Source organism: Quercus lobata, chromosome 7 (genome assembly GCF_001633185.2).
Source record: "Quercus lobata isolate SW786 chromosome 7, ValleyOak3.0 Primary Assembly, whole genome shotgun sequence".
Lineage (NCBI taxonomy): Eukaryota > Viridiplantae > Streptophyta > Magnoliopsida > Fagales > Fagaceae > Quercus > Quercus lobata.
This window is the reverse complement of record NC_044910.1, coordinates 46,721,556-46,736,012: the sequence shown is the minus strand read 5'-3', so window position 1 is coordinate 46,736,012 and position 14,457 is coordinate 46,721,556. Positions and strand designations below refer to the sequence as shown.

The 14,457-nt window shown below is 37.7% G+C and overlaps 3 protein-coding genes across 3 annotated transcripts; 1 reads left to right on the top strand and 2 right to left on the bottom strand.

The window, feature by feature from the left end:
* Window positions 1-2,389: 2,389 nt before the first annotated feature.
* On the bottom strand, window positions 2,390-3,031 carry LOC115953722 (zinc finger protein ZAT11-like). The gene has a single exon (XM_031071485.1). The coding sequence runs from the start codon at window positions 2,966-2,968 to the stop codon at window positions 2,453-2,455; it is 516 nt and encodes a 171-aa protein (XP_030927345.1). The 5' UTR covers window positions 2,969-3,031; the 3' UTR covers window positions 2,390-2,452.
* Window positions 3,032-5,442: 2,411 nt separating this feature from the next.
* LOC115952131 lies at window positions 5,443-6,857 on the top strand. Its single transcript, XM_031069208.1, has 3 exons — window positions 5,443-5,611; window positions 5,852-6,400; window positions 6,679-6,857. The coding sequence occupies exons 1-3, from the start codon at window positions 5,443-5,445 to the stop codon at window positions 6,714-6,716; spliced, it is 756 nt and encodes a 251-aa protein (XP_030925068.1). The 3' UTR covers window positions 6,717-6,857.
* Window positions 6,858-13,277: 6,420 nt separating this feature from the next.
* LOC115953852 (zinc finger protein ZAT11-like) lies at window positions 13,278-14,456 on the bottom strand. The gene has a single exon (XM_031071671.1). The coding sequence runs from the start codon at window positions 14,327-14,329 to the stop codon at window positions 13,817-13,819; it is 513 nt and encodes a 170-aa protein (XP_030927531.1). The 5' UTR covers window positions 14,330-14,456; the 3' UTR covers window positions 13,278-13,816.
* Window position 14,457: the final 1 nt, after the last annotated feature.

The following is a 14,457-nucleotide window of genomic DNA, read 5'->3' as shown; positions in this document are numbered from 1 at the left end:
AGCGAGTTTGATATCCAGTATCGCCCACGGACTGCCATCAAAGGATAGGTTGTCGCGGACTTCATAGCAGAGTTCACTCACGACGAAGACAGAGGGCAGAAGAGTCCCCTCGTTGGAGCATATATACGGACAGATCATCCAACAGACAAGCTGGGGGGGCCGGCATCATACTACTGTTGCCCGAAGGGGACATGGTTGAGTGTATGGTCCGTCTCGACTTCCCCACTACCAACAATGAAGTGGAATACGAAGCACTAGTGACGGGGCTTGATCTTACCAAAGCGGCAGGGGTCATGAGCGTAGTCATTTATTGCGACTCTCAGGTCATTACTAATTTAGTGAATGGAGACTATGAGTGCAAGAATGAGCGGATGAAGAGGTATATGGATCAAGTAAGGAAAAGAGTAGGCGACTTGAAAGTCAAGGTCATCTAGATCCCCAGAGGAGAAAATGAGCAAGCCGACCATCTTGCCAAAGCCGCTTCAGGAGAACATATGATCACTCTCGGTAACGTACTCTTTTTTGTTCAATTTTATCCATTAATAGATCCCGACGATGTACAGGAGATTGGCTCTGAGAGTAACTGGACCACACCGTTGGTTTCATACTTAAAGAATGGCGTCTTGCCAGACGGGAAGGAAGCCGCGAGAAAGCTGAAGGTCCAGGCAGCGAGATTCGTCTTAATAAAAGATATCCTGTATAAAAGAGGTTTCTCCCATCCATATTTGAGATGCTTGGGTGCGAAAGATGCGGACTATGTCATGAGGGAGGTACACGAGGGGATTTGCGGAAACCATTCGGGGTCAAGGTCATTAATGCACAAACTTGTGCGAGCAGGGTACTATTGGCCCACCATGCAGAAGGATGCCGAGGCTTATGCTAAGATCTGTGACAAATGGCAAAGGTTCAACAATATTATTAGACAACCAACCTGTTAGGTTCTAAAGACTTAGGTATTTATGTATTTAGAACTCTAATGTGTATTGTTGGCAAATCATGATCAAAACAATGTGTTTAGAAGTGTTTTAGTCTCGCTCAAAGTTGTATATTTTATGTAAAGTTGGAATCGAGCTAATGCAGAAAGTATTGTGCATTTTGGCCTGGCTCGATCGATCGAAACTTAGGCTCGATCGATCGAATCGCAGGCAAAATGTGTTTTTCTGCAGATTTCCAACTCAGCCCTAGTTGTTTAAAACGTTTAGGGTTTTCTAATTTGTCCTAAATATAAAAGGCAAACTCTAATCACGTTTTAGTGTTGCTTATATTGCTATTTGTGTAAATCTCTTGTGAGATCTAAAGGAGCTTTCCTTTACACAAACTTAGGGTTTTCAAGGAGGAGATATTATCTACACCTTGATGATCAACTCGGTTGCTGCCATTGAAGTTTAAAGAAAACACAAGCAGGTGTGCTTGTATCTGGTGGTGAATCCAAGAAAGAAGGAGTCCGTGGATTCGGAGCTTGCACGTGGTCGTATCAGTAAGTTCTACTAGTTGGTAGCAATAAGAAGTCGAGCATGGAGGCTTGTAAGTCTTATAGTATGAATTTCGATTCTTTCAAGATAGTGGATTCAAGTTTACCTTGAAGATAGTTAGGTCAAATCCTCCTCAGGTTTTTACCGGTTTGGTTTCCTGAGTGATCATATCTTTGTGTTATTTATCTTTTCACTGCTTTGCATGATATGATCTCTGTGATTGTGATAACCTAGATTTGTTAAATTGGACTAAGTAACAACTTGACTAATTACCTAGGTTAAATCAATTGTTTTAAGGGGTTTAAAAACTATCAAGTGGTATCAGAGCGAGTTGCTCTCTTGTTGTTGATCTTTTGATCACTAAGCTGATCCTTGACCCCTGTTGTCATGGAACATACTCTTTAGTTATTTCTCCTCACTTTGATGGGAATAATTATGCTTATTGGAAAGTAAGGATGAAAGCATTCCTAAAATCGATTGATGAGAGAGTCTGGAACTCCGTTGAATACGGATGGGAGAAGCCCATTACTCCTGTTAGTGATATGATATTTGGACTCATGCTCATCAGTTGATGAGCACAATTCTTAACGGAAAAAGGAGATTTAGTTAACATACTAACAAGCTAGCTTTAATTAATATCTTTCCATCATTATTAAGGAGTTAACTAAAACTAACACTAACTAATCAGAAGTCAATTTAAATCTGCAAAAGGAGTTCTCTGAAGATGCGGTATCTTGCTTTCTGTAAGAGCCAACTTCACTCCTTTCTCTGAAATTTCATAGGCAGGTGTTCTCATCTCCTCAATGAATGCCAAACTTAAGAACATGCCAATGCAAAAGGCCAAAACCATTTTTACAACTAAGATCCAATATATTCAATACAAAATTGTAAAAAATTAAAAAGAATGGAATTGTACATAAAATAAATCAATGAATCTGAAATGAAAAATTGTTAGCACCTACTACAATTGTGGTATCAAATCAAATCATCAAAGTAAAGTCAATTTGAGGAGCCTTCTTCCCAAATAGTAACTTCAAATCATTCTCCAAAGGTGTCAAGTTCAAGTCCAAGCACAGAACCCTCTTACTATTTGATCTTTTCAGCACCGGCACTCTCTTTTCTATGATAGCGGAAGAAAATGCACCATCCATCATTGCTCTATGCCTCCTCATGTGACCACCCAAAGCTTGCCCCATAGCAAACTCAAGCCCACATATTGAGCACTCATGCATCTTAGGCTTATTCCCCAAGTTCTGAGTTTTTGTACTCTCTTTCAGTTCTTCCCCCATCAATTTTGGTCTCTTGTGGCTCGCTGATCTGTGGCCACCCAAAGCTTGAAACGATGGGAATTGACGATTACAGGTCTTGCACTCAAACACATCAGCCCGTGAGGCTTTCCTGGGCTTGGTCTCTAAGCTATGAGAGAGCAACATTAGACAATTAGCCATGTCTAAGCTCTCTATCCCACCATCTTCTCTCATTCTCTTCATTGTCATAGCTATGTAAAAAGAAGTTTGAACACAAATGTTGAACTTTTGGTAACGAAAATGATATGAAAGGCAAATGTTTAACGAGGAAGAAAAGCAAGGAAGTCTGGGTATTTTTATAATAGGCGTGTGGCGTGTGGCGTGTCGCGTGTAGCGTGTGGGCCAGTTAAAGGGTCTAGAAGTCTAGGATGGTTTATTGGACCAAATTGAACGGGATTGGACTGAGCAGCGGTTTCACACTATAGAAATATAGTACTATTAGTCGCAAATTGGACTATTTCTTTGACTAGTGCAATCACGAGAGAATAGCAATATTATTGGTATATATTACTTTTATGTTAAGAATCTATAATAGTTCATTGTCTTTTTCGTATTAAATGATGAATGATGAATTGATGATATAGTTTTATCCACGTGCCCTGCCCTCCACACTATAGGTGACAATGCTCAAATTTCATACCGTGTGGCGGCCTGTCTTAATACTTAATTAAGCATATAAATCAAATAACATGTGAACTGTGACTTTTATATTTTAGAAAAGTCCTATATATTTATATAGTATTTTTATAATATTTTTGCAATAAATCATGAGTAATACTACAATCATAAATTATTTTATAATATTTTTACAAAATATTAATGTAACAAATTCTTATTAGTTCTAATCTGAGCCCACCATTTACATCACATTTTTACTTACCAATTATTATTTTGAAAATACTTAATCTATATCAGCAATTTGTAAAAATGTTGTAAAATAGTTTGTGAATGTAACATTACTCATAAATCATAAGCGGTAAATTATTATTATTTCTAATTTGAACACATTGTTGCAATTATTTTTTTGTCCGCTAATAAAAACCAATTGCTTATAATTTATTGTGAAAATGTTGTGGGAATAAAATTTCTCTATATTTTATTGTATTATTATTATTTCTTTTAATTTTGGGTGAGACGTAAGTAGTGACTCTAAGTTGGTGAACCAACAGATTAATATGAGGTCATGAGTGGCGAGCTAAGCTAATAAATGAATCTTCCTTTTGGCTTCCAAGGTTTTACGAATAATCCTGCTAGTTTGAAATCTCAAAGTTGGTGTAGGTTATGGTCACAAAAAGTGTCTTAATCCCATTTTCTTTCCAAAACAGGGTACATCAAGATTTGAAATCTTAATTAACGTCTTAAAAGCATTGGTTTATAAACTATTTCTAAAAATATTTTATAAAAAAATGAAAAAACAATTAATTTTTTTGATAGCATTTTATATTTCTCATAGAAGTGATATTAAAAACTTTCTTCATATACCTTAAGAACGTTTATTAACATGATTTCTTTTTTTTATTCGGAACCGCCACAAACTTTTTTGGTGGGTACATACTAGCGGATAAACTACACAAAAGTTTATACCCAGTCTAGTCCAGATGTTGATTTTAGTTGTTAATTATGGAACGGTCAAATAACAGGTCGTTCATACAAGACGACGAAGAATATATACAAGATTGTACTGTGTGTTCACAGACTCACAGTTTGCGCAATATTTTTCTTATGGGTTGAATTTTACAAAGTTACACACCGTGCTGCTCCCTAAAGTATACGCACAGTATAGGATTGGTTAGCTTACGTTCTCATCAAGAAAGAATATGAAAGGAGAGTGTCTGCTGTTTATATATTTTTTTAAGGACACATGTTAAAGGTGTGTTCAAGCATTTGTGTTAGTGTATAGTTTAGACTAGTTTAGCCCATTGGGCTTAGCCCAGTATACTGTACTTGTAGTTTACTCCTTTTACTTGTACTGCACACATATCTAGCCTATATAAGACTCTCTATTGTACATTCTTTCACATACATCAATATACAGACTATTCAGTCTTTCTCACACTTTATATTCTTAACATGGTATCAGAGCCAATCCTCTGACTTTCTGGTTCCTGTGGACATCTCCGGCGTTCTTCCGCTGCCCTCGCCTTCATCCAGTAGCCACTGTCAGAAGCGAGTCACCGCCGTCGGATCTCGTTGTTCTGCTCATCCAACTATCAAAGCAAAGGCATTGAGTGACAGAAAAGAAAATCCCGAGCAAAACCCAACCAAGAACGGCCAGAAAACACTTCAAACGCGCCTCCACGCGCTGCCTGAAGTTTCTGCCTCACGAGCACGCGCCGCCACGCTCCTCCACGCGCCACACGCGCCAGCTTCATTTCGCGAACTGCCACGTCAGCCCTAGTGTGACGTCACCCTGCCACATCAGCACACGTCAGCCGTTGACTGGACCATACCTGACCGTTGACTTTGACTTGACCGTTGACTTTGACCGTTGACCAAGTCAAAATTTTTCAACAGGACCTGTCTTGCTCAGTTTTTCGCGTAGATTTTGATTTTAGGCTCCATTTCTGCATTTGAGGTATCTAAATCTCACTTTTTGGTCATTTTCTTCATTATGGCTCAACAAAGTGAACGAGATATCATACGTCCTATCACCATCATGTTGGATGGTCCTACTAGCTATCGTGCATGGTCTTAGAATATTTGTGACTGGTTCAATTCCTAAGCCAGTACCAAACCCTAAGTCCAAAGCCACAGCTGCTGAAGAGTCTTCCAAGACTGCTGTTACAACAGATGATTATGAAGAACGTCTAGAAGAATGGGAGAGTATTCAGAGTAAGATCTTATCTTGGTTTATCAATACATCTATTCACTCCATTCATAATCTTCTTCCTCGTCTTGAAACTGCTGAGGCTGCTTGGAAATTTTTGGCCGATCGTTATAACTGCACTAATGATTCAAGCTTGGAGTTTCATATTGAATCAAAGCTTTATCAAATGCGCCAAGAGACAGGTCAGTCTATTTCTGATTTTTATTCTCAGACTTCGACTATGTGGGAACAACTCTCTGCTGCAGATCCTTCACTAGTGTGTTCTAAGGACATTGAGCTCTTTGTCAAATATCGGGATCGCCGTAGATTTATGCACTTCATGATGGGTTTACGTGAGGATTTTGAGCCTACTAGGGCTTCTCTACTTAGCCGATCTCCTACTCCTTCTCTTGATGCTGCAGTAAAGGAGCTCATTTCTGAGGAGAATCGTCGGCCCACTTATCACATGACATCATCTGATCATGTCTTGGCTACACCCTCACCACAGCCTCCCATTGTTGCATTCACTGCTCCTCCGCGAATAAACTCCGGGCGTCCCACCTCTCAGTCTTCCAAAGGTGCTCACTGCAAGTTTTGCCGTGCCAAAGGCCATGATATCTCTGTTTGTCGTAAGCTACAAAAATTTGTGCAAGAGCAGAATAAAGCTTCTCTTCCTCAGGCAGCTGCTGTATGTCCTTCAGATCCATCGGTTCCTACAGGTCCATCTTTGGCTTCCTCACTTACTACGGCTGATATTGAGGCAGTTGTTCAACAGGTTTTATCCTGCACTTCCACTGCCCTTTCTGTCACCTCAGGTAAACAACCTTGGTTTTTTGATACTGCATGTTGTAACCATATGACTCCTGATGAATCCCAATTTTCTGATAAGGCACCCTTAGAACATCCAATCACCATTTACACTGCTGATGGAACTCCTATGCCTGTTAGTCATAAAGGAACAGTCTCTTCTCCTTGTTTATCCCTTAGTGACACTTTTCATATTCCAAAGTTATCCCTCAATTTGCTTTCTGTTGGTCAACTTTGCGAATTAGGCGTAGATCTTCTATTTACTAATCATGGTGTGGATGTGCAGGATCCCCGGACGGGTCAAGTGCTTGGGACAGGCCGTAAGGTTGGTCGCATGTTTGAGGTTCATGACTTGAAGATTCCTTCACAAGTTGTTTCTGCAGCTGCTACCACTGCCACCTCCTCACCTAATCTATGGCATGCTCGTCTTGGTCATCCATCCTTATCTCGTCTTCAATTGTTAGCTTCTCAAGGTCATTTAGGTTCAGTTCAGTTTTCAATATTTGATTGTACTTCCTGTCATTTTGGCAAACAAACAAAATTGCCATTTAATAAAAGTGACTCCTTTTCTTCTGCCCCTTTTGATCTTATACATTCTGATATTTGGGGTCCTGCACCTGTTCCCACTGAGGGGGGATCTAAATATTTTGTCATATTTATGGATGATTTTTTCTCGGTATACTTGGATTTATCTGCTTCACCATAGGTCTGAACTTGTGTCTATTTACCAAACATTTCATAAAATGATTGAAACACAGTTCAATCGCACCGTTAAAGTCTTTCGATCAGATAATGCTCAAGAATATAATGATAAATCTTTCCTATCCTTTTTAGACAGACATGGTACTCTTCCTCAGCGGTCTTGTCCTTACACCTCTCAACAAAATGGTCGTGCAGAACGAAAACATCGTCACATTCTTGATGTTGTCCGCACCCTTCTCATTTCTGCCTCTCTTCCTGAGCGATTTTAGGGTGAGGCCGCACTCACTGCTGTGCACACTATTAATCGTATTCCTTCACCAACTACACACAACAAATCACCATTTGAGCTTCTCTATGGTCAAACTCCTGACTACTCCTCTCTTCGGGTTTTTGGTTGTGCTTGTTTTGTCTCTCTTCCTCCTCATGAACGAACAAAGCTCCAACCTCGTACTCGTCTCTGTTGTTTCCTTGGTTGTGGTGTGTCTCAAAAAGGGTTTCGCTGCTATGATCCCATTTCTCATCGCCTTCGTGTCTCCCGTCATGTTGAGTTTTGGGAATATCGTCCTTTCACGAGTCTTCAGCAGTTTCCTACATCTTCTTTCTCAGAGTCTCCCATTTTTACTGATCTTTTCCTCCCTCTCTATCCTGAACTTGTGGAGGATTCTTCAGCATCGACTGCCTCTCCAGACGACTCATCTCCGGTTCTGTCTCCGGCATATGACCCGCCTATCTTGGATCCTGTGGCACCACCCTCTCCTGAGTCTCCTATTGGTCCTGAACTTCGTCGTTCCACTCGGGTAAGCATTCCTCCCCCTTATCTCACTGATTATCATTACTCTTTTGCTCTTGCCACTCTCTATGAACCTCACACCTATCGTGAGGCTCATACTGACCCTCTTTGGTAGCAAGCTATGAATGAAGAACTAGATGCCCTTCATAAGAATCACATGTGGGATATGGTTGATTTGCCTCCTGGTCAGTCTGTAGTAGGTTGTAGGTGGGTTTACAAGATCAAGACCAAGGCTGATGGATCTGTTGAACGATACAAGGCTCGCCTAGTTGCCAAGGGCTTTACTCAGGAGTATGGTATTGACTATGAGGAAACATTTGCTCTTGTTGCTCGTCTTACATCTGTTAGATGTCTCATTGCTGTGGCTGCTGTTCGTCGTTGGCCTCTTTATCAAATGGATGTGAAGAATGCTTTCCTTAATGGAGACCTCCATGAAGAAGTGTACATGCAACCACCCCCTGGCTATCCACACTCAGGCAATCAAGTTTGCCGCCTTCGCCGTGCTCTTTATGGCCTCAAGTAGGCTCCTCGAGCTTGGTTTGAAAAGTTTAGCTCAGTTGTTGCTCAGCAGGGTTTCACTTCGAGTCCTCATGACATTGCTCTCTTTGTTCGAAGATCCTCTGCTGGTATCACTCTTATTCTTCTTTATGTTGATGATATGATTATTACTGGAGATGATTCTGCAGGTATCCGCTCTCTTCAGAACTTCCTTAGTCAGCATTTTGAGATGAAAGATCTGGGTACTCTCAGCTATTTTCTTGGGCTTGAGGTTACCTCATCCTCTGATGGATACTATCTTTCCCAGGCTAAATATGCTTCTGATCTTCTCTCCAAACCCGATGTCACTGATAACAAGACTGTTTCCACTCCTTTGGAATACAATGCGAAGCTCACACCCTTGGACGGTGAACCTATATCCGATGCTACTCGCTATCGTCAGTTGGTTGGCAGTTTGATCTATCTCATTGTTACTCGTCCAGATATTTCACATGCCGTGAGTATGGTTAGTAAGTTCATGGATGCACCTCGTTCTGTCCACTATGTTGCTGTTCTTCGGATTCTTCGATATGTCAAAGGCACACTTTATCATGGTCTGCATTACTCCTCTCGATCTTCTCTCGAACTTCATGCTTATTCAGATGCTGACTGGGCAGGTGATCCGACTGATCGATGCTCTATCACAGGTTTCTGTTTCCTGTTAGGTACTTCTCTGGTCTCGTGGCGCAGCAAGAAGCAGGATGTGGTTTCTCGTTCTAGTACTGAGGCTGAGTATCGTGCCCTTGCCGACACCACTTGTGAGCTTGTTTGGCTTCGCTGGCTCTTGGCTGACATGGATACTCCACAGCCCACTGCCACTCCTCTTTATTGTGACAATCGTAGTGCTATCTACATTGCTCATAATGATGTCTTCCATGAACGTACTAAGCATATTGAGATCGATTGCCACATCACTCGCCAGCATCTTAAGAAAGGAAATTTCCAGTTATTCTCCATCTCTTCTGCTGACCAGCCTGCTGATATCTTTACCAAGACTCACCCGCCTGGTCGTCTTCGAGATCTTATATCCAAACTCCAGTTGGCTTCCTCCTTGCCACCTTGAGTTTGAGGGGGGATGTTAGTGTATAGTTTAGACTAGTTTAGCCCATTGGGCTTAGCCCAGTATACTGTACTTGTAGTTTACTCCTTTTACTTGTACTGCACACATATCTAGCCTATATAAGGCTCTCTATTGTACATTATTTCACATACATCAATATACAGACTATTCAGTCTTTCTCACACTTTATATTCTTAACAGTTAAACCATTTTGAGAAAAGAAATGTTATGTTCATAATATTTTTACATCACTTTCACAATGAATAGTAAATGATAGGTTATAACTAGTTGTTATTAGTAAATAAAAAAGTAATTTTAGTGATAGATTCAAATTAAAACTAATAACAAGTTACCACTTATAATTTTTTGTGAAAATGTTGTGGACGTAGCACTCATCTTTTAGGAGAGTTTTAATGCCACTTTCATAAGAAATATAAAAAGAGTAATGCTACTGATACAATTTTTACAACATTTTTAGAAACTGCTAACGTGGTTTTAACATTTTCCAAATAGTTATTGTAAGTAAAAATGTGACATTAGTGATAGGCCTAAATTAGAACTAGTAAGAATTTGCCACATTAATAGTTTGTAAAAATGTTATAAAATAGTTTGTCGTTGTAGCATTTATATAAAAAAAAAGTTAGTTGCTTCTTTCTTTTTTCTATAAAAAGTTTCTAAAAATATTTTGTTAGGTTTTAAATATTTAGTCTTAAATGTTTAGGTTCTAATTTTATTATATGCTGGCAAATTGAGAACAAAAACAAGTCTAGTTTAAGATCTTACTGTCTTAGAAGTGTTTTAGACATTGTTCAAATCGATACAAGTCAAGATTTAAGAATATACAAGCTGCAAAAAGAAGAATTCAAAAACTGTCAAGCTCAACCAATCAAAGCGAAGTCTCGACCGATCGAACTGCGATTCTGCAGAATTTTAAATAAGGCTCAACAGCCCACGAAATGTCTAGGGTTTGAGTCCAACACTACTAGGTATAAAGGAAAATCCCAATGCACATTTTTCAAGTCTTGAGAGTTACTTCTGTAAGATCTGTAAGGTTTTGTAACCTTTTAACTCTACAATCACCTACCAAAGATCAAATCCATATTGCTAGTATCGATGGAATAAAGTTGCTGCTAAGCCTTCAGCAATCAAGTGTATTGAAGATCAAAGCATGACCAAGTGGTTCATGTGAGAACAAGATCCAAATCAAGGAAGTCTATGGAGTCAGAGCCCAATTTGGTAACTGTGTTGGATTTACTACAAATTGGTATTCTTGATTGTAAATTTCAACTTGATATAATGGATTGTTCTCTTGGGATAGTTCATTCTCAAGTTTTTACCTTGAAACGAGTTATTTCATTGATTTTCCTGAGTCATCACATCTTGTTTTATTTACTTTTGTGTTGTATTTATTTCATGTGATGATCGTTTAACCTACATCTGAATAATTAATCTAAGTAACTATTTAGCTAATATATTAAATTAAACAAACTGCGTTTTTAAGAGGTCTAAACTTTAACATATTTTATAAACCAATACCCTTAAGGACATTAGTTAACTTTTTTTTTTTTTCTTTCCAGTAAATACTAGTGCACATTTGTTATTAAAAACAACTTTTTTGAATTAAAATCTTGATTTAAAGTCATGGTGCAAAAAGCGTTTAAGTGAAATAGTGTATATAATAACTAGTGTGAAACAACACCACCATTTTTATGGTGTGATATCGGTTGATAGAATAGTAGTTAGAACTTAGAACTCCTACACCAAATTATCGTAGCACCATAATTTTACGCGGTCCAGTTTGATTATTGTTCTTAATATTATTATTTACCTTCTTTTGCCGTTTCTGGCTTACTCTGCAGCCACGTATTCACATAATAACTGAAAAAGCCACCATGAATATGACAGCTAGAATGCCTCAACGTGTGGGGCACACCGCACACTACTTGACTTGGAATAATATTTGGAGCAAATTTCAGGTGAATGTATAGAAAATGTTCACATGCAAGAGAAGCACGTGTTAACCAAGTTCACTAGCTGAGACATGGCAAAATGGATGGGTCAGGTCGTGTCGGATCAATTGGGTTATAGGTCAAACGGGTTATGGGTCAAAATGGATCATTTTAAGCGGGTTAAAAACAAGTTTGGGTCAATCGAGTTATGGGTCAGGTCAGGTTGACCCGTATTTTTTCCAAGAATTTTTTTTAATTTTTTATAATTAAAAAAATAACATGTATTTGCCATTTAAAAAGTCATGCAACAAATTACTTTATATAAAATGCATTACTTTGAATTCACCACTTATATCAAGAATGAATTACACTTATTAATACTTATTCAATAATTTTAAAATTATACAAATCCTAACATTGCTATCTAAAACAAAATAACACAAAAAGATAAGTAAAAAAAAAAAAAATACACAAATTTGATTTCTACACAATATCAACATCCCAAAATATAAAACAAAATTATAAATGACTTATTGGATAATTCATTTGACAAAGAATAAAAATATATAAGAAATTTACAATCTTGAAAATTAATTTTATACTCTATTATCAATTGTGGCTGACACTCTATTTCAATTTGAGATATATATTAAAGTTTGATAGTTTACTTATTTATATATAGTTTCTTTTATAAATATCATATCATAGTTAAGCAATACACACTCTAGGAAATATCATAATTTATTTTGAAAAGCTATTTATTTTGGACATAAATTGTTAAAAAATAGGTCTAAGCATTCATAATTTATGTTAATTTGATACTTTGACTTCACTATTTTCACACTTGTCTACAATTTATGTTTCTCACACATGTTTACAATTTTTAATCTATATTTTTAATTGTACTGTAATCAGATTATCTTGGCATGTACTTTACTATTTGATATCTAAAAATCTTTACTCATTACTGAATGCTCAATCATTCATTTTTCAATTAATTTGCATACAGTTATGTAAATGTCTCAATTGTTTCCTTAAAACTCACAACAAACAATTAAACCAATATTATCTTAATTTTATTATTTTTTTTACCCAAAAAAAAAGTTTTCAAAAATGGTTCAGATTCGGATCAGGTTGACTCGCAAAAAACACGAGTCAGGTCATGGGTCAACTCGTTTTTGTTTCGGGTCAAAAAAATCGGGTTCAAATCGGGTCAGAAAATTTTGACCCGTTTTTCCATGTCTTGTGAGAGGGAGGAGAGAAATATATTCCCGAAATAAGGTGTATTTTCTCTAAATTCTGGGACATTTAGAACTATTGTTCCAAGAGATTTCCAAGATGACTTGTGGATAAGAAATGGAATAATCTAGCTAAAGGCTTAGATATCACATTTTTATATTATAATTTTCTTTTTAAGTAATGGAAAAGAAATTAAGGCTAGCTAACTTTCAACATAATAGTCAAATTTTAAGTTCTTATTTGAATTTTTCAAACACCCTACCCCTCTTTACAGTGCTTAGCAAGTCCAAGAGTCATGGATTGGACCTCCTAAATAAATTTGTAAATCACAAGATAAATAGGCAATAGCGTGTAAGAATTGTTCAGTGAAACACAGCCACCAATGAAATATTCAACATCAACATAAAAAAATGCACATGTTGGATAAACTACACATGGAACTACCTTCACACATTTGAATTTTGACCTAACAACTTGGACTCATACTTATCCGTTAATGAGCATTTGTGCACATACATACAGCATTATAATTTTCTTCCAACATGCTTTATAAAGAAGAATTGTCGCAAGATACATTGTGCCATCTACCAAAAGAACTATTCATCAACTTTTATATGAGATACATGTTGCTCTAAAACATACACTTCCTTGGTTTTCTGAACAAGAAATTTGTATTATCCAAGACATTTCAACCTTGACATGATATTTGGACTCATGCTCGTCAGTTGATGAGCACAATTCTTGATTGAAAAAGGAGATTTAGTTAACATACTAACAAGCTAATTAATATCTTTCCTTCATTATTAAGGAGTTAGCTAAAACTAACACTAACTAATCAGAAGTCAATTTAAATCTGCAAAATGAGTTCTCTGAAGATGCAGTATATATCTTGCTTACGGTAAAAGCCAACTTCACTCCATTCTCTGAAATTTCAAAGGCAGGTGTTCTCATATCCTCAATGGATGCCAAACTTAAAGACATGCCTATGCAGAAGGCCAAAACCATTTTTACAACTAAGATCCAATATATTCAATACAAAATTGGAAAAAAATTTTTAAAAAAAAAAAAAAAATGGCATTGTACATAAAATAAATCAATGAATCTGAAATGAAAAATTGTTAGCACCCACAACAATTGTGGTATCAAATCAAATCATCAAAGTGAAGTCAATTTGAGGAGCCTTCTTCCCAAATAGTAACTTCAAATCATTCTCCAAAGGTGTCAAGTTCAAGTCCAAGCACATAACCCTCGTACTATTTGATCTTTTCAGCACCGGCACTTTCTTTTCTATGGCAGCGGAAGAAAATGAACCATCCATCATTGCTCTATGCCTCCTCATGTGACCACCCAAAGCCTGCCCCATAGCAAACTCAAGCCCACATATTGAGCACTCATGCATCTTAGGCTTATTTTCCTGGTTCTGAGTTTTTGCACGCTCTTTCAGTTCTTCCCCCGTTAATTTTGGTCTCTTGTGGCTAGCTCTGTGGCCACCAAGAGCTTGAAATGACGGGAATTGGCGATTACAAGTCTTGCACTCAAACACATCAACCCGTGAGGTTTTCTTGAGCTGGGTCTCTAAGCTATGAGAGAGCAACATTAGACAATTTGCCATGTCTAAGCTCTCCATCCCACCATCTTCTCTCATTCTCTTCATTGCCATAGCTACGTAAAAAACAGAAGTAAGAACACAAAAATGTTGTTGTTGGGGGTTTTTCAGAGGTCAACTTTTGGTAACGTAAATGATATGAAACTATGAAAGGCAAGTGTTTAACGAGTAAGAGAGGCATG